Source organism: Chaetomium globosum, genomic scaffold, assembly GCF_000143365.1.
Source record: "Chaetomium globosum CBS 148.51 scaffold_4 genomic scaffold, whole genome shotgun sequence".
NCBI lineage: Eukaryota > Fungi > Ascomycota > Sordariomycetes > Sordariales > Chaetomiaceae > Chaetomium > Chaetomium globosum.
Window position 1 is genome coordinate 242,623 of NT_165979.1, and position 17,602 is coordinate 260,224.

At 58.1% G+C, this 17,602-nt stretch overlaps 6 protein-coding genes across 6 annotated transcripts in view; 3 read left to right on the forward strand and 3 right to left on the reverse strand.

Annotated features, from left to right (window-relative positions):
* Positions 1 to 733: 733 nt before the first annotated feature.
* CHGG_03788 (uncharacterized protein) lies at positions 734 to 3,113 on the reverse strand (the record flags this gene model as incomplete). The annotated part of the gene is made up of 3 exons (XM_001223001.1): positions 734 to 750; positions 826 to 2,742; positions 3,077 to 3,113. The coding sequence occupies 3 exons, from the start codon at positions 3,111 to 3,113 to the stop codon at positions 734 to 736; spliced, it is 1,971 nt and encodes a 656-aa protein (XP_001223002.1).
* Positions 3,114 to 3,392: 279 nt separating this feature from the next.
* On the reverse strand, positions 3,393 to 5,505 carry CHGG_03789 (uncharacterized protein; the record flags this gene model as incomplete). The annotated part of the gene is made up of 10 exons (XM_001223002.1): positions 3,393 to 3,478; positions 3,653 to 4,131; positions 4,196 to 4,427; positions 4,478 to 4,547; positions 4,601 to 4,686; positions 4,743 to 4,785; positions 4,838 to 4,982; positions 5,040 to 5,089; positions 5,145 to 5,222; positions 5,290 to 5,505. 10 exons carry the CDS (start codon positions 5,503 to 5,505, stop codon positions 3,393 to 3,395), a joined length of 1,485 nt encoding a protein of 494 aa, XP_001223003.1.
* Positions 5,506 to 6,231: 726 nt separating this feature from the next.
* CHGG_03790 (uncharacterized protein) lies at positions 6,232 to 7,541 on the forward strand (the record flags this gene model as incomplete). Its single annotated transcript, XM_001223003.1, has 4 exons — positions 6,232 to 6,333; positions 6,429 to 6,505; positions 6,700 to 6,895; positions 7,086 to 7,541. 4 exons carry the CDS (start codon positions 6,232 to 6,234, stop codon positions 7,539 to 7,541), a joined length of 831 nt encoding a protein of 276 aa, XP_001223004.1.
* Positions 7,542 to 7,944: 403 nt separating this feature from the next.
* Positions 7,945 to 8,831, reverse strand: CHGG_03791 (uncharacterized protein; the record flags this gene model as incomplete). The annotated part of the gene is made up of 3 exons (XM_001223004.1): positions 7,945 to 8,254; positions 8,429 to 8,536; positions 8,623 to 8,831. 3 exons carry the CDS (start codon positions 8,829 to 8,831, stop codon positions 7,945 to 7,947), a joined length of 627 nt encoding a protein of 208 aa, XP_001223005.1.
* Positions 8,832 to 9,226: 395 nt separating this feature from the next.
* Positions 9,227 to 14,959, forward strand: CHGG_03792 (uncharacterized protein; the record flags this gene model as incomplete). The annotated part of the gene is made up of 10 exons (XM_001223005.1): positions 9,227 to 9,274; positions 9,332 to 9,346; positions 9,531 to 9,681; positions 9,738 to 9,803; positions 10,387 to 10,431; positions 10,552 to 10,802; positions 10,989 to 11,150; positions 11,218 to 11,624; positions 11,781 to 13,270; positions 13,680 to 14,959. The coding sequence occupies 10 exons, from the start codon at positions 9,227 to 9,229 to the stop codon at positions 14,957 to 14,959; spliced, it is 3,915 nt and encodes a 1,304-aa protein (XP_001223006.1).
* A 1,131-nt stretch (positions 14,960 to 16,090) lies between these two features.
* CHGG_03793 (uncharacterized protein) overlaps positions 16,091 to 17,602 on the forward strand; it is a gene marked incomplete at both ends in the record, with an annotated part of 1,927 nt that continues 415 nt past the window's right edge. The window contains 3 exons of the mRNA XM_001223006.1: positions 16,091 to 16,479; positions 16,621 to 16,807; positions 16,874 to 17,371. Coding sequence (XP_001223007.1) covers positions 16,091 to 16,479; positions 16,621 to 16,807; positions 16,874 to 17,371 — 1,074 coding nt within the window. The remainder of the gene's footprint in view (positions 16,480 to 16,620; positions 16,808 to 16,873; positions 17,372 to 17,602) is intronic.

Sequence of the window (17,602 nt, forward strand, 5' to 3'; positions counted from 1 at the left end):
GGGCAACCGCACTTCGGATTAGGTGGCATTAGCTTTGGTTTCCGGGGAGTTCGGGCCCAAGCGTTACCCGTTCAAAACACTAGCATCTTACGCGGGCACCGGTGACTTCAGGCCCGGAGCTGGCGCGGGGGGGGGGGCAACCGCACAGTTCCAGTGGACGGTGGGCACCCGGGGGGGGTACGAGGAGAGGGGCAACAGGGTGCTGTTCCCAGGCAGGTACACGCTCACGCTGGAGGACCCGACCCAGGGGAGGGTCCATTTTGTGCTGGAGGGGGAACCCGTTTTTCAGGGATAAGTGCCCTGCGCCCCCGAGGGGGAAAGGGGGGGGGGGGGGCTGTATTTTGTGCGCCTTGCTCGTCGGGTGTGTGTGTCCATGTGTGCGTGTGCATTCGTAGTACATATTTTGGAAGCTTCGGTATGAATCAGTGATGGTGGGACGCTTGAGTTGGTATGCTGTAAATAGAGACAATTAGGAAAAAGAAATACTACAAAAGGAAGGGTCCAAGATATGGGGAGCAGCAAATACCCCTGAAACGCCTGTCAAGCCATCCCTTGCCAAACCAACACCAAGAAGAGGTCAAGACATGGAACGCAGATAATGTGGCCGCGCTTTCCAGGGAAAATCGTCGTCCTAGATTCAGCTCGAGCTAGGTAGGTATCTGAAAAATATGCGGTCGCTTATAAAATCCATGATAGGTCTGGGTCTATACGGCGACATAATCCAAGTAAATCCTTAGTAACTCATCAAATCTGCAACAAGTCAGTCAGTCACTCACTCACTCACACAACCACCACCAACGTTCAAGATGTCAATTAGGAACTCACCTCTCCCAAACAACCCCCTCTTCGCCCAGTCCATCGCCATCAGCACCCTCGTCCGGAAGCTCACGCTCTGCGCAAAATAGATACTCCGCCACGCATACACCGCCCACAGCCCACCGGCCATCCCCCTCCCCTTGCCCAGGTCAAACACGGCCGAGTTGCCGATATACGCCAGGCTGCCCAGATGCTTGTACTCAAACGCCTTGTACACAGCCGCGTCCAGATCGCCCTCCACAATCTCATTCGCCTGCAGGCCCGGGGTGGCGCGCGCCAGCTTGTTGAACTTGTGGGCCAGGTACTGGCCCTGCTGGTGAGCGCGCTGGGCGGTGGCGGGCAGGCTGGTGAGCTTGCTGTCGATCTGCTTGAGCAGCTCGCGCAGCTCGCCGAAGTCGAGGGTGCCCGACTGGTCGCGGTCGTACTCGGCGAAGAGCTTGTCGAGCCGCTTGAGGTGGCCCACCGCCTGCGGGAATCGTTTCTTGACCTGCTCGGCCACGCGCCGCCAGTCAGAGAAGCGCAATTGCAGGTTCTCCGGGTCCGAGCCGTGCTTCCACGCGAGGCTGCGCAGGAACGACACGATGTGGTCCGCCACGTTGTTTTGGACGGTTGCGCAGTCGCCGATGGCGTAGACGTCGCCGAGCGGGGTGCCGTTGACGCGGAGGTGGGTGTCGGTTTCGAGGGCGTGGCGGTTGGTTTGGAGGTTGCCGAGCTTCTTGACCAGGCGCTTGCAGAACTCGTTCTGGGAAACACCCGTGGACCAGAGGCAGAAGCCCATGGGGAGTTCCTTGGTGATGACCTTGCCGTTTTCGTCTTTTTGCGTGAAGATGATGGTATCGGGGCGGACTTCGCTGACCCGGGAGTTGGTCAGGACCTCGACCTGGTCGCGTGCGAAGCGGTCCTCGGCGTACTTGGAGAGGGTTTCGTCGTAGGTGTTGAGGATATGATCGCGGCTCTGGATAAGGTGGACCGAGATCTCGTTGCGGAGGAGCCGGGGGAAGAGTTCGATCAGGTCCTCATTGAGCAGGTCGAAGAGCTCCGCCGCGAACTCGACACCCGTGGGGCCGCCGCCGCTCACCACAAACGACAGGAGCCGCTTACGCTCGTCGTCGGTTGTTGTCGGGAGACAGGCCAGCTCGAGGTTATGTATGACTTTGTTGCGGATCTCACGGGCGTCATTGATGTCCTTGAGGAAATGGCAGTGCTCCAACCCCTTGACGCCGTGCGGGTTCGTGACGGACCCGACCGCAATAACCAGCTTGTCGTACGGGACGTAGAATCTCTGCTCGACGCCATTGCAGTCTACTTGAGAAACCTCGATCAACCGCGATGAGAAATCAACGTCCTCGGCCTTGGCGCGGAGGAAATGCCCGCCAACGCTATGTATGATTCTCCGGATAGGTTCCACCAGCGACCGTAGCCCAAGCGTCCCAACCGTCGCGGACGGCAGCATCGGCGTGAAAAGGAAGTAGTTGGTCGGCGAGATAACAGTGACGTGATAGTTTTCGGGGGCCAGCTCCTTCAACAGCGCAACACCGCCCCAGCCGCCGCCGAGAACGACGAGCCTGGGCTTCCCTTTTTGCACCCGCATCTCCTCGGTGTCGTCATCGTCGATGAAATCTTCGAGTATTGGGAGGTTCTTGGGGCCGCCACGGCGGGGATTGATCGCGAGGGCTGAGATGTCGACGTCGGCCTGGCTGGAGTGCAAACGGTAGGTCGAAGCATCGTAGAGAAAGAAACCGACCACTCCGACGCCGACCAGCAGCACCGAGCTACCGAACCATGCGGCAGCACGGTAGGCAAAGTTCAGAAACCTAGATTTCCCTTGTGGTAATGGCTTGCCGGACAATCGGCGCGCAAGTACGAGCGGGGCGGGGAAAAGAGGTTTCGATGGGGTCGAGCCTGCGATCGCACTTTTGGTTTGGGCTGTTAGCCCCGATTTAGTCCATGTCCTTGTGGATAATGATCGAGTTTGTGTCCTAGTCCACTGGGTCCTGGCTGTTAAGTTTGCTCCTCGGGGACCGAAACGGCCTGTTTGGCGGGCAGCTCGAGTGCCCAACATGGTGATGTTGTTTTTGGTGTTGAAGTACCTGCGACGTCACCAAAAATTGCGATAAAAAATGCTTCACCAAGCGATTGGCAGTTGATAAAAAGAAAAACTGCAACGAGAGAAAGGTTAAGCAAAAACTACAATCCAAGGAAGGGTTGTAAAGATGTTGGAAAAATGAGAGTGATTAAATTGAAGCGCATATGGCGGCACCGATACGGCGGGCGAGCTGGGATCGCCCAACAAGCATTTACCTACGTCAGTGACTGCTTGGCTGCGTGGGAATTGTGTGTGCATGGAAGCTCTCCAGTGACAGGGGCGCAGGGGGTCAGTTGCATGCCAGCTGAATCAGCGCCATCCGCACTGTGACTTGACAGCGCGACCCCGCCCAGCCTAGCCTCCTTCGTACTGTGCCATCATTGCTTGCAGCTCCAAAAAAGCAAGGGGAAAACGCTGCAAGTCGGGATGGCCGTGCCGCTTGCCTGGGTTCCAATAGAATGAGACCCAAAATAGCGTTCGCATTTCACGTTTAGGGCTTCATGACCTCGTCTTTCGCGTTCTGTGTCGGAATCGTCGGCGACACGAACACGCCCTCCAATAAGTTGCCACCAATAGCTAATGTAAAATGCGACAACATCAGTCAGATGAATTTGGAATATGCTGTTTTTATCTGTTCCCTCCAATCCAGAACGGAGCGATGAAAACGCCATGCTATGCAAACTCCCCCTCTCCCCGCCTCAATCCCGAGTGACGGGACCGCCGGCCCCCGAGCAACTGGAGTTGACTAACACCGGAAATACCTTTTCTCCACCCATCTTTCCTCGATATCATGCACCACCTGCCCAACCACCGCCGCCATCTCGGGAAACACCTTGGTCAACCTATGCAGGCCCATCCGTCCAGCACTGTACGTGACCAACACGATCCGCTCCGCCTTGACACCGTGGTCCACTAGCACCTGCACCGCCATCAACGCCGACCCGCCGCTGCTCATCTGCGCATCCAGCAGCAGCACCGCCTCGTGCTTGTCGATATCCGGCGGCAGCACCAGGTAGTGCAGTTCTGGCTCGCCTGTCCGCACGTTGCTCTGGATGAGCATGCGGCCCGTCTTGCAGTCGGTGATGCACCGGTGGAGGCCGACTTCGAGTGCGGCGCCGCCGCGGAGCACGGTGACGGCTGAGACTTCGCCCTTGGGACGCAGCCCGGCGTAGGTGCGGCCTTGTGAGGTGGGGATGTCGGCCGGGATGAAGGGGATGTTGTTTAGTGCTCTGTGTCAGGTAAGTAAATATGCACTCAAACACGGTATAGAATAGAGGTCTTTGGGGTACGTACTGCTCCACGAGAAGGGCGCTGAGGCGGTCAAAGTAAAAGATAAAGTTCTCGCTGGTCGTGTCGATGTCGTGGATGATGGTGTTCATGCCCTTCATTTGTGATGTCTGGTTCATCACGGTTACTTTTTCAGATAGGGGTTCGGACTGTGCCCCGATCTCGAGGCGGGTAAGTGCCGCGCGGTGGTGCGTTGACTTTTCGAGAAGCTTCTCCTTGATGAACTGGACCACCATAGCTGTTTGGGTCAGTCTGGCTCAAGCCGGATGTGATATTGGTCCGACTTACACATGGCAACTTGGTTCTCAATGCCGCGCGGCACGATGATGTCGGCCACCTTCCGCTGTGGGTCCACAAACTGCAAACCCAAGTTTAATTCAAGTACCGCGGAGAGGAATGGGGCGAATTTACCTTTTCGAAGTTGGGCTTCACATAGGCGAACCATTGCTTGATGATACCCTCAATGTCTCGACCACGGTCCCTTTGATCACGTAATACTTGTACCATGTCAGCGCCTGCAGGGGCCGGTCAGGCAGGCTACATTTTGACTTACTCCTCCGTGAAAGGCAAGTATCCGCATCGGCTTCGCAGAATATCTTGTTTCCGGGTTAGTACTAAGGTACCGCGCAGACGGTTAACCACATTTACCTTCATGTCCATGAGCTCAAGAACCCGCGGGTCATAGAGGGCGAAGATACCCTCCAAAATCAGGACGTGTGGCGAGTAGATGGACGTAGTCCGGTCAGTACGGGCATGCTTCTCAAACGAATACACAGGAATCTCGGCACGTTTTCTACGGCGAAGGCCATTATCAGCTGCGGTCAGGCTTGGTCCGCGTCTCTGCACTTACCCGGCTTTGAGATCCCGGAGGCGTTCTACCAAGACATCAAAGTCCAAGGCCTAGGTGATCATGAGCCTGGTGATTAGGGATGTTGAGGTGGCCTTGGAGGCTTACGTCCGGTGCATCAAAGTCGTACTCATTCCGGAATGCCTTTCGGGAAGACTCCTCGTCCAGACTCTTGTAAAAAGAGTCCTACGGGCCATGAAAACCAATAAGCCTGGGTCCGCCCCGTTCCACCCCCGGATACTCCATGACTTACGATGGACAAAATGACTACCCACGGCAGGTTGAGTTTGTTCACGATGGCATGTGAGAGCGTAGATTTGCCCGACCCCGAGCTGCCAGCAATGCCTATGATACTGACGTCGGCCCACGGCGGTGCATAGTGCGCTCTCTTGGCTATTGTGCCGTTTGACTCGGGAGCTGCTGTGCCGTTCAACACGGATGCCGACTCGGCGGTCACGGAATCCGGCATGATTGGATGGTCCAGGGTCTTGGTTGGAGGGCCTGAAAAAGGCTCGGCTTTGTTGAGAGCCTGGGAGCCTGGAGGGGCAGCTGCGATCGAGCAATCTCCAGGGGCTCAAATCGGGAACCGCCCGGGCAGCCTGGAAATAAGCCGTAACGATGGCGAGAAGACGGGACTGGGTAGCTGTCTTAGTTACCTAATGCTGGCAGCCGGTCTGCATTTTGCGTCCGTCACAAAACAAGGCCAGGCTCACTTACCGCACAATACTGGGAGGATAGAAATGATTTGTTTGTGCCGTCCACTGGTGCCTCGATTTAGTGTTATGGTTAAACAAAGCAAGGCGGTATCTATTGTGAGGCAGGCAAGATCTGCCTTTTTACGGTTGCCCAACGCCAACGGGACCACCTGTCGGGTGCGGGGCATTTCGAGTCTCGCAGGCCGATGGGACCCGTCCACAGCCGCCAAGCGAGGCTCCAAGACCGTGAATGGCACGCGGCTGGGGCTCTCTGGCAGCTGCGGCGGTCGGCTCCACAGGAAGGAGCTTTGACGCACTTCTCGCTTGCTCAAGTTTCGACCAACTTCGCTCAATCCCTCCTCTTCCGTCGAGTCCACTTCCAGTTCAATTTTTTTCTTTTCTTTCTTTATTACTCAACCACCAGATTGGCGCGTGCCGACCGAAGGTTTAGGCACATGCACCGACAAATGTGAAATCGCGGCGCAAGGTGAACTAGGCACATGTCCAACTGGAGTGCAGCCCTCGAACTCGGTGAGCTTGACGTTGATTCGGCTTTTCGGGACGCCGTGTTTTCCCAACTCCGCGAGAGCTTTGACCGGATGGTACGATTGCTCCCTTTTCTTTTTTTCCTCCCCTCCATCGCGCGGATATCATCGCGACAGCAACCATGGATTTTAACGACGATTCCTCTTCGCAGAACTCCACAACCTCGACCGCAACTCCCTCCCAACATGCTTTCGAGAAGCGGGCTGCTGACATCAAGGCGCCCAAGAGGTAAGCGTCATTCGCCTTCTCGCGCACCTACGCACCAAACATGGCTATATGATGATTGCATATCAATGGGAATCTCTCTGAAAATTCCGTGTAGAGAAACTGCAACATTTGTTATCCCTGATCGCCCTCCTTTCTGCTCTCGCATTCCATCCGCATCGTCTACCTTTTTTGCGCAATGCTGACCATTGGATTAGCGATGTCAATGTCTTGATCCTGGACTACTTGACGATGGAAGGGTATCCGAAAGCTGCCGCCAAGTTCTGCAGGGAGGCGAACCTGCAACCTCAGCAGCCGGACCCGTCCATCCAAAATCGCCAGGACATTCAGCATGCCATCCACAGCGGCGACATCGCCAGGGCCATCTCGGCTCTGAACGAGGTCGATCCAGAGGTATGCGCTTGATTCTCCATTTTTTCACCCGTTCCCCTTGCTATGATTAGAACACGAGTTTCAACATGCACCACGCATAGGCTTCGGCCCGTGATGAGACACAACCACTTCTTTATGAGCAAACCCAAGCCTTCACTTATGATATTTTGGCCGCGATTTTCTGGTATTTCCCATGCTAACGCGGCATTAGCTCCTGGACAGCGACCCCAAGCTGCACTTCTCGCTCCTGCGGCTGCAGTTGGTTGAGCTTATTCGACAGTCTAATGGAGGGGACCCCACAGCGGCCATAACTTTCGCGACTGAGAACCTCGGTCCGCGTGCGGCAGCAAATCGAGAATTCTTGAATGATCTCGAGCAGACCATGTCGTTGATTATCTTCCCCCTTGACAAGCTGAAGCCAGAACTGGCGAGGCTGCTCAGCCCAGACCTGCGTCGGAACACGGCTACCGAGGTCAACGAGGCGATGCTGGTGCGTCAGAACCAGCGGAGAGAGGCTGCCATTCGACAGTTGGTGCGCATGCGTGCGTGGGCCGAGACATCGGCGCGGTCTAAGAAGAAGGACCTACCTGAGTCGATTGAGCTTGGCCTCAATGCGGACAACTCGGAGCCCAACGAGAGCGGCCTTGAGCCAATGATCACTACATGAGTACTGGTGTATGAAGCTATTTTATGAGGTTTTGTGTATTCCGAGGTGTGGTGGGTATCAGGGAGGGTAGGTTTAGGCGTTAGGGCACGGCACCGGTAGTGGGACCCGGGACATGGTCACTACCTTGGGATGGGTATGGGTATACCGGGTGCATCATCATGGCGTTATCACCTCCGTGTTCATTCACGATGGGGTTAAGAGGAATAGGTCATCTGTCTGTGCTCGTCATGACACTGGGCTGTACCGCGCTGCCCCCAAGCAAGACACATATGTCTTGCACAAATCAACAATTCACAAATTGAATCATCCCATCTTTTGCATTCTATTGACTGAATCGCAACTCAACAACATGATGCCTATGTACACACACCAAGCCCCCACCCCGCCCAGCGGCCCCCCTCTTCTACTTGGTCCGGATGTGCTTGAGCTTGCCGGGCGAGTACAAAAAGTTGTTGGCGTAGGCCTTGGGCGCGAACTTGCGGGCGTTGGGCTCCTGCACAAAGTACTCGTACCCCTGCTTCTCGGCGAAGGCGATGGCGTCCTCCTTGCTCTTGAAGTGAATGTGCGTGCCCTGCATGAAGTCGCCCGACGACTGCCACCCCATCAGCGGGTTCTCCCACCGGTGGCCCTTGCCCAGCACGTCCCAGTCCATTCGCCAGCGTGTGCCGATCTGTGTGCCGGATTGTGTGGCCGGTTTGGTGGGTTTGTAGATGCTGTGTGGGGGGGGAAAGGGGGGGGTGTTAGTTAGTTTACGGGTTGGTTAGGTGGGAGGGAGGGAGGGAGGGAGGGGGAGGGGGGTATGGCGAGGGGGTATGGGGAGTGGTATGGGGGAGTGGTATGGGGGAGTGGTATGGGGGAGTGGTGGGATAGGCGATGGTGAGGCGTACCGGACTGTCCTGGCCTGGAGCTCCATCGGCGCATTGGAGAGAAGCCCTGCCGGAATGACGCCCTCCTCGCTGCCGTCCTGTACGTGCTTCGGAACGGGGGTGTAGGTCCTGCATGCCGGAACAGAGGTTAGATATCATGGATGGAACTCTGGTGATGATGGTGGTTGGGGGTGCGTCGGCGGGGGTGCTCGTACGAGGTTGCCATGTCAATGGGCACGTTGTAGTCGGGAGAATTGCGCGGCAGCGTGGCCATCGGCGACGTCTCCTTCTTTTCCTGCTCCGTCTTGGCCGGGACTGTGGTCGAGCTCTCGTAGCGGCGCGCGGCGGGGAGGACAGCGGTGCGGGCGTGCGATGCACTGCACAACAGGCGCGCTGCCGAGGCAGTCGTTCGTAATGAGGCCATTGTCGACGACCCTATCTCGAGGTATCCGAAAGGGCGGCTGGGGATTGGTTGGAATTGGGGGTTTCAAGCTCCGACAGCTTCCAAAGCTGGACCTTGGTGAGGCGATTCAATCGAGGTTCAGTTGTGACGGCCATTGCGGGTTGGATCCCCACCCTGCGCTGCGTGATTGGTTCGTCGGGAACAACCGCGCGCAACAACATCTTGCCGACGAGGGACGCTGCGGTTTTCCCGCTCAATCAGGACCCGTCTTTAACAGCTCAACTTACTTGAACGACCACCCGCCCCAATTGAGCCGACCAGCGCAACGAGCAGCTGGGGACTTGTCTGCTTTGGCCTTCGCCCTCTTTATCGACTTCTCGACTAGTTTGCGAGCGCGCGCCACGCATTTCGCCAACATGAGCTTCGTCACACGCCGGGCGCTTTCCACGCTCATCCCCCCCAAGGTATGTCACTACGAGGTCGATGAAGGGTTAGATATGGTTGCTAACCGTTGTTATTAGGTCGCTTCCCCCAAGGTATGTGCTTTCCGATCGATTTGCGCCCTCCAAGTTTTCATCGAGCCCGCCGGGCCCCGCAAAAACGACGACAGCTTTTTCATGCGAAGGGCGAGAAGGACAGGCCAGGCCGTTGTTTGGGATAGGGAATTGGGGCTGGATGGACTTTGGCTTGGGAAGGAAGTTGGGCTGACTGGTGATGCAGGCCATTGGTGCGGCCCCCGACGCTGTCCGCATGCAGCGCGTTGTCAACTTCTACGAGAAGCTCCCCCGCGGCGCCGCTCCCGCCGTCAAGCCCACCGGCATTCTCGGCAAATACCAAGCCAAGCACTTCGGCAAGAACGCGTCGGCGAAGCGTATGTGACCAAGTTCTGACGCTAAATATGTGAACCATCGACTAACCTGGATCCAGCTATTATCCACGCCATTGTGTTCCTGCTGGTCGTTGGCTATGCCCAGAACTACTACTTCCATCTCCGTAAGTTGCCATTGAACCTCGTGGATGGCGTGTAGGTGTCTAACAGGTTTTTCAGGCCACCACAAGAACAACGCCCACTAAGTGGTAGAAGAGGGTGTTTTGCCTTGGCGATGACTCGGGCGTGTACATAAACTGTTTCCCAATAGATGGGGTGCGTGACACGCACTGCAGCAGAATTCTTTTTCTCTCGAAGTGTTGCCGTTAGTGTGAAGGTACCTGGGAGTGACAATTTCCTATGACTCGAGCGTTTTGATTGGAGCAAGGGATCAGTGGTTACTGGCTGGTTATGCTCTGGGAACGTATCAGCTGTTGTAGTATGGAACCCCGCCATTCTCAGATGCATTTCAGTGTGTGCGTGGTGGGTTATAGTTGAGCCTCGATCTGAACAAGAAACGCCACTAGCTGTACTCTATAGTGAACAATGTGATATCCCTATTTTACTATTCTTGTATGCTTTTACTATGGCCACCTGCCTATGCATGTTGGTGATATTCAATTGGCCAACTCCAACCCTCATCCGCATCACTGATCCCCTCGTTCGGAATTGTATGAATGAGCTTGATCAGACAAAAACTTGAAACAGACTCGGCGGTCCCTGTGTCATGCACAGTCCACATGTTATCGACCTGTAGGTGCCTCGAGGCTGCTTCCCTCCCTGTTTGCACAGTCACTCCCAAGCCGATCTCCAACTGCGAGACCTGTGAGTGGGCCATTTAACCCACTAATCCCAAAACGGCTCACCTGCCAGCTCTTGAACCCTTCGCCAAGTGCCATTCGCTTTCCAAGCCTGTCAGTCAGTCGGCGAAAAGAGAATCAACCAGCCGCATCGCCTCTCTCAGCGGAACCATCACTCCCACAACCCTTTCCCCTCCGATTCCCTCCCACGCCCCGGTCCCTTCCCTTCCTTTAACCTTCCCGCAATACCCGGCCGACTCTCGATTTAAAGGGATTCCCATTCCCTCGGTCTCCATCTCCAATACAGAAATTAGGGAGAAAGACGTAAGGTCCCCACATTTCAAAGAGGTTGCACAGCCAAGCCAAGTCTGCGCCAGCCAGCCATCGCCATTCTGGCCAGAAGCAGCATTTGCAAGCAGCTGTGTGGCCTGGCTTTCCTTCACGCTTTGCGCTTCTCTCTCCCTCGATCTGCTAGGGTTTGCTAATCCGATATTGTTGTTTCTGCACCAGATACCAACACCATTAATTCCTCGAGACCCCGCGATTACCCGAACGCGCAATCAGCGAATTCCTCCCAAGTTTGATCGCCAGCGACCTGACAACCGTAGGATGGCAACTGAGTCACCCAAGCAGCGATCCGATGAAGCTACTCTGACTTCTTCCGCCGAGCCCGTGAGCCCTGCCCTGCTCTTCCTCGTCAAATTGGTTATATTGTTTTGTCCCTTGCCGCTAACCGCAGCTGCCCCGCGCCGCGCCCCAGACGATCAAGATCGCCAACGATTCGCAGAATGTTGAACTCAACCCACCGCACATAAATGGCGATGCCACGGACGAGTTCGAAAACAAGCACATTTCCGACATCGTTGACGACTTGGTAAACTCGACAGAAGTTAGCATTAGTGGAGGATCTGACACCGAAGCCACGAAATCCGATGCTTCTAAGGGAAAGGACGGCGCAAAAGGCCACGGCCGCGTCTCCTCATCAGTGAAAAAGCCCGCGGCCTTCAAAGCGATCAACGTCAACAAGACCTTCCTCACATCCAAGGCCCCCGCCCCGGGTGTCCAACCCAAGGTTGCGGAGAAGGCGCCTGTGACCCCGAGCGCCGCATCTCCCGTCCCTGGAACCGCGACGGTCAGCCGACCCAGGTTAGTTGCAAAGATCGGCAGTGGCTTGATAACTAAAGGGTCTGGATCAAACGGTGGCAAGGTAGCTCCGGACGCGAGTGTTGTGTGGAACAAGAATCGACGTGAGCAAACAATTGCCGAGGGAGCCCCCTAACCTTGATGGCTACTAACTCGCAGCGCAGCTGTCCCTCCACCGGAACCGAAGAAGTACACCGACGAGGAGCTGAAAAAGTATGGGATCCACATGGCGACACGGCTCCATCCCGATGCCGCGAAAGGGCAGTCCAACTGGGCCGATATAGATGATGACGACGAGGACTGGGACCCCGATACCATCACGTGGCAGGACGGAACTAAAATCGCGATCGCACCTCCCGAGGAACCTCCGGCCGCCGCCGCGCCAGAACCTATCGTCGTCCGCCCGGTTGTGAAGGAGAACGCGCCCGTTGCGGTGGAAAAAGCGAAATCACCGGCCCCTAGTACATCACCAGCCGTTAAGCCCGGCGTGCTGGGTTCCGGGAAGGGTCTGGTACTGAAAGGCGCGCCTGAAAAGCCGACTCTGGTTGCGAAGCCCCCAGCGCCGCCCGCGCCCGCCAAGTCGCCATGGGCACCCCTCCCGAAGATCGACAAAGTTTCCCCGATCGCCGCGGATACGCCAGTCCAAGCAGCGCCAAAACCTCCGCCAACTCAGATGCACCCATCACATGGTCAACTGCCCCCCAAGGAGATTGCGGCAGACGATTTTAGCAGGGCACCTTGGCGGGACGGCGCCCCAGCTCCGAACAGGGAGCTTTTTAATTCGCAATCCGGCCGCTACGAGCCAGTTCTGGACCGCCGCGGCCCGGTGCGCCAGGAGCCCCAGTACGGGCGGCAGCCGGCGGTCATGCAGCGGCCAGGGCACCACGAACAATATGGGCAGATGGATCATCCGGGGCCCTTCCAAACAGCCAGGAACGAGCAGCAAGGTCCATATGGGCGGAGACGCGGGTCTTCCAATGCTAGTGGCGGAAGCGGGAGCTGGCAACGCCCCAAAGGCCTCGAGCACTCTCTCCCTCCGCCCGACCTAATCAATGCGCGTCGCGCATCCGCGGCCGGAGGAAGCGATGGCCCCGCCTCTCCGAGGAATTTCCCCCCGTCCGGCACCCAAGGCGGGCCACACCCCGGCCAGGCGTGGCAGCCCAAGGCTTCTCCCAACGTGGCCCATGCGACACCTCATCCGAGCGAAACGGCTGCCGAGGGCCGTGTCCTGCCGCCCTCCGTTCAACCGTCACCAGTGCCCGCGCCTGCAGTCCCTGTTACGGAAGATGATTATGAACTGCAGAAACGATTGATGCGGGAACGCCGGGAACTCGCCATGAGGCGCCGCCAAGAGGAAGAGGCCCGAGAAGAGGCCGCACGCAAGGAGAGGATTCGTCTGAAGTTGGAGGCATTGGGACCCGCCCCCGAATCGAACAAGGCCAAGAAGGCGGCAGCGAAGGAACAAGCCGTAACACCCACCCAAATCCAACCTCGTGAGACGAGCAGCTCCGAGAACCCCGCGGCCGCCGAGTCGCACGAGGCTGAGGACGAGGCTCCCCGAGTGGTCATCCCCCAGCCCAAACAACAAATCCTCCCGCCCGCTGGGCCGCCACCACAGACTAATCCGCCGGTTGAGAGCGTCGAGTCACGTCCGCCAACACATGGCAGCAGCCATGCCCAGCCTTGGGCCGCGAGGCAAACCGACCGGCAGCCGGCTGTTTGGGGACCGCAGCCTTCGACGAAGAACGTCTGGGCCGCCCCCAACAACCGGAGCCTCGGCAATGGGACTTTCGCGGCTGACATCGGGGCGGCGCCGCTCCCGTCAGGACCCGGGCCCATTGCACCGCCGAGCAGCTCCCGCACAGCCGCTCCATCGCAGGCGAACGTAGCTCCTGCTGCCGCATGGCAACCGCCGATCGGGCCCCCCAGGCAACCACACGCGCCTCGGGGCGCAGCCGAGCGGGAGATGAAGGACAACCCGTGGGCTGCTGCGGTTCGCGTCAACGACGACAAGTTCTCGGAGATGCTCAACGCCCAGTACGATGAGCGGGACCGTAGGTTGCAGGCAGAAGGCCGTTCGTTTGTCGGATGTCCAGCCCGCTATCAAAGACACCTGGCGCCCGACGAAGCTCGACGATTCCGGCGTGCGCACCGAGGGCATCGGAAAGCAGACGGTCCAGATCGGGCACGAAAACCCGTGGGCTTCCACTCCGGAGGGCAAAGCCGCGGCGGCGCAGCAAGCGGCATCGGTGTCGAGCGGCACCCCATCCGAGTACAATCAACTTCCTCAGGCCAGCGTGCCCGCTCGCGATGTCGCGTCGGCACCCATGATCGGCGCCAAGACGGCCACGGCCCAGGGCAGGGGGTCACGTTTCTTCCCCTCTCGCGATGTCCGCCAAGAAACCCGCGATATCCGGTTGGAGCTGAGCGCCGAAGCGCTGCGGCAGGAATCGCCTTCGCCACCGCCTCCGGATATGGTTGGCCATCCCGCTTTTGACGGCGACGCCACCCACCCGCATGTTTCCTTGCCGCGACCGTACCCTGTTGTTCGGCTCCCTCCCTCAGCGGCGAAGGAAACGCCCGAGGTAAGCCGGGCGCCTACCGGCCCCTCGAAACCGCAAGGGCCCAGCTTTGCGTGGGCGTCGCAACCGGCATACAAGGAGCCGGACAATGCACCGCGGGGGCCTACTCCGAAGCCGGACAACGCTTGGCAGGCCAAGATCGACAACCTGTTGGGCGGACGCAAGGTGCACCCGTCCAGGGCTGCGGGAGTCGATGTCCGGGTTCCGCCTCAACCGCAGGAGTCTTCACATCCTGGACCACTTGGACCGATCGCGGAAACGGAAGGGTCGACCACTACCAAAGTGATGGCCGAGGAGTGCTTCGAGGAGCAGGAGATGGGCTCGTTGCCTCCCATCCGATTTCCGAAAACGGTACCAGAGATGGCGTGGCAGCCCAGCCCGGCGCCCAAGCCTCTTAGCAAGAAGCTCTGGCCCGTAGTGCTCAGCGCGGACGCTATTAACTTCCCCGTCGACGTGTCAGGAGCCGGCAATGTGTGGCGTGTCTGTATCCCTGGTAGCGAGAGCAGGAATATCACGGTCCCGTTCGGACGGGCACGCAGCAACCCACGCAGGGGGGGATCGCGCGGCGGGCGGCATAGCTCGTCGGCGCAGCATAGGCAGGGGAAGGGCCGCGAGTCGTCTTCCTCGTATTCGGCGGAGCAACGCGACACCGCGGGTTCCGGATCCAACCCGTCACATGGCAGAGGCCACCGTGGTAGTGGCTATCGGGGGCGGGAGAACTGGTCGCGCAATCCGTCGAACCAGATCCAAACGTAACGCAGTCCGGTTGCCTGCCTGACGTCCTGGGGTTGGGGGGGGGATGTCGGAGGGTTTGTCCTGATCCTCTTGACACTTGGCACACTTGACCAGCATACTTACGTGGCAGCGCTTGTGCATGGCATCACTTCGGCCTACACGTTGCGCAATTCTCCGAATCAACACACAACAACCATAGCCATCGGTTTACCCTATATTTCGATACCGCTGCACAAAGCCAGCAGCAGTGTAAATGTTCGATTTTCCTACTTTTTTTTCCTTGCGGCATGGCTGTATCAACAGCAGCGGCCGCTTCTTTGGTCGCTAACAAGCACCTCTCTGGTCTGTTTCGTCTCGCCCGAGTATATTTGGCGCATGCGGGACATGGAAGACGAGCAACGAGCTCGTGGCCTCGCATGGACATGGCAGTCTGGCAACGAATCCAGGCGGAGGGACCCAAAACGGGGTCCGAATTAACGGTGGTGAGGGGGTGGATGGGGCATAGAAACGGACCATGAGGTGGGACAGCGGCGGGACCCTCGGTTGCTCGTGCTTTTTACCTTTGGCGGCCTGTCAATGAGCTCTAGCCAGCGACTGAACAACGGGACAAGACACGATGCGACGTCTTGTGTGTCTGGCCTCTGCGATAGACCGGAGGAAGCAAGGGATACTTCTCATATTGAGCGTGGACGTATGAATGACGGAATGGGTCGGTTTACCTGGGGTGCCACCAGCGTGGCGCTATATACAGTCGGGTGCGATACGAATAGGCTGGTGTAGCTGCAGTTTACAGTTTAGCGGCTCTACAGTCTCTTGACAGAAACTATCATGATCAATATTTGTGGTTGTGCCGTGTGAAGGTGAATGGTGAAGGTACAAATAATGTGTGGCGTTATTTAACCCCTCCCTGCCGTCAGCGGGTCGGACATGGCAGTGAGGGAAATAGTAGTGTCTGACCAGTTGAGTTAGCCAAACATCAACTCTCTAACTAGTAGTACTAAAGATATCCCGCTCGTGGAATTCGTAGTTGCCCCGCAGGTCTCCGCTCATCCCAAGCAATTCACTCCGCCTCAGTAACTTTCACCGTTTACCTTACCCCAACTCTTCCAAACATACACGCTCACACCTCACACATCACCTCCATCAGCAACCATGACGAACGCACCCGCACCTACAGCCAGCACCGGTAACCCCACCCACACCAACACCAACGCTGACACCGCCGACATCAACCCCAACACCCCCCTTTCCAAACCCAAACCCCAAACCCAAACCCAACCAGAAAACAAAGACCCCCAAAAGAAAACCCCCCAAAAGAGGTTAATAAACCTCTTCCGCGGCTGGCCCGCCCCGTCCCTCCTCCCCGCCGCCGGCCTGAAGGCAGCCGCTTCACACGTGCTGTCGGATCCGGAACTGGTTGTCCCGGTGCTGTACTATGGCATTGACCCGGGGTTTCAGCCAGTTGAGTCAGGAGGTGGCGAGGTGGTTGGGGGGGGTTTATTCTTATGGGGGGGTTTGAAGTGTCCACGGCGTCCGTGGGGGTGAGAGTGGCGGTGATGGGAGGGGTAACCTCGGTGAGGGCGGGAACCTCGCTACGAGTGCTACGCGCGGTGGTAAAAAGATGCGAGGATGAGATACCCATCACGGCTCCGCCCCGCCAGGCGCTTGCGACTGTGCTGCAGGGGTCTACCGATCCGGGATATACGCGCGCACGTGTGGGTGGTGGCGCCGTGCTACTTTATGGCGTGCCCTATTTTCGAAGACTCGGGGTTCCGTGGGAGGCTGCGCGCCGTGCCGGAGGACGAGGCGGGAGTGGATGTGGGTGTGCTGGAGAGGAAGTTGAAGGAGTGTGAGGCTGAGCCGTGGGAGGTTGGTACTCTTTCTCTCTCTTTGTGTCTTTAGTGCTCTAGTAAATACTCATACTAACTCCCCCAGAACCACCCCTCCAACCACCCCTACCCCGACCGCAAGCTCTACCGCCACGTCATCTACCTCGTCGCCACCTGCGCCAACCCCTCCGGCAAAACCATGCCGCTCGCCCGCCGGCAGCAACTCGTGCACCTCGCCCGCGCGCACGACGCCCTCATCATAAGCGACGACGTCTACGACCTCCTCCAATGGCCCGTCTCCCCCACCCCCACACCAACCCCCTTAACCACCTCATCCCCCTCCATCGCCCCCCTCCCGCTCCTCTCCCAAATCGACGCCGCCCTGCCCCCCTCCCCGCACGAACCCCACTACCACCACCACCACCCAAACTCTCCCACCACCCCCAACCCACCCCCCCCTCTTCGGACACGCCATCTCCAACGGCTCCTTTCTCCAAGCTCGTCGGCCCCGGCGTGCGTACGGGGTGGCTGCACGGCAGCGCGGGGTTTGCGGCCGGGTTTGCCGCGACGGGGACGAACCGCAGCGGCGGGGCGGCGAGCCCAGGTTTGCAGCGGCGGTGGTGTGGCAGTTTCTTGAGTGCAGGTGGGTTTGGAAGGCGCATGTGCAAGGGGGTGGTTGAGGACTTGCGTTGAGGTAGGAGGCATGGGTTGATGGTTGGGGCAAGGATCACCAGCGCAGTTGGGAAGGGAAGGATGTTGGATGTTATGGAAGGGCGGAATTGAGCCCGGCATGGATGTTGGCGGCTTGGAGGATGTAAGGACGCAACAAGATTGT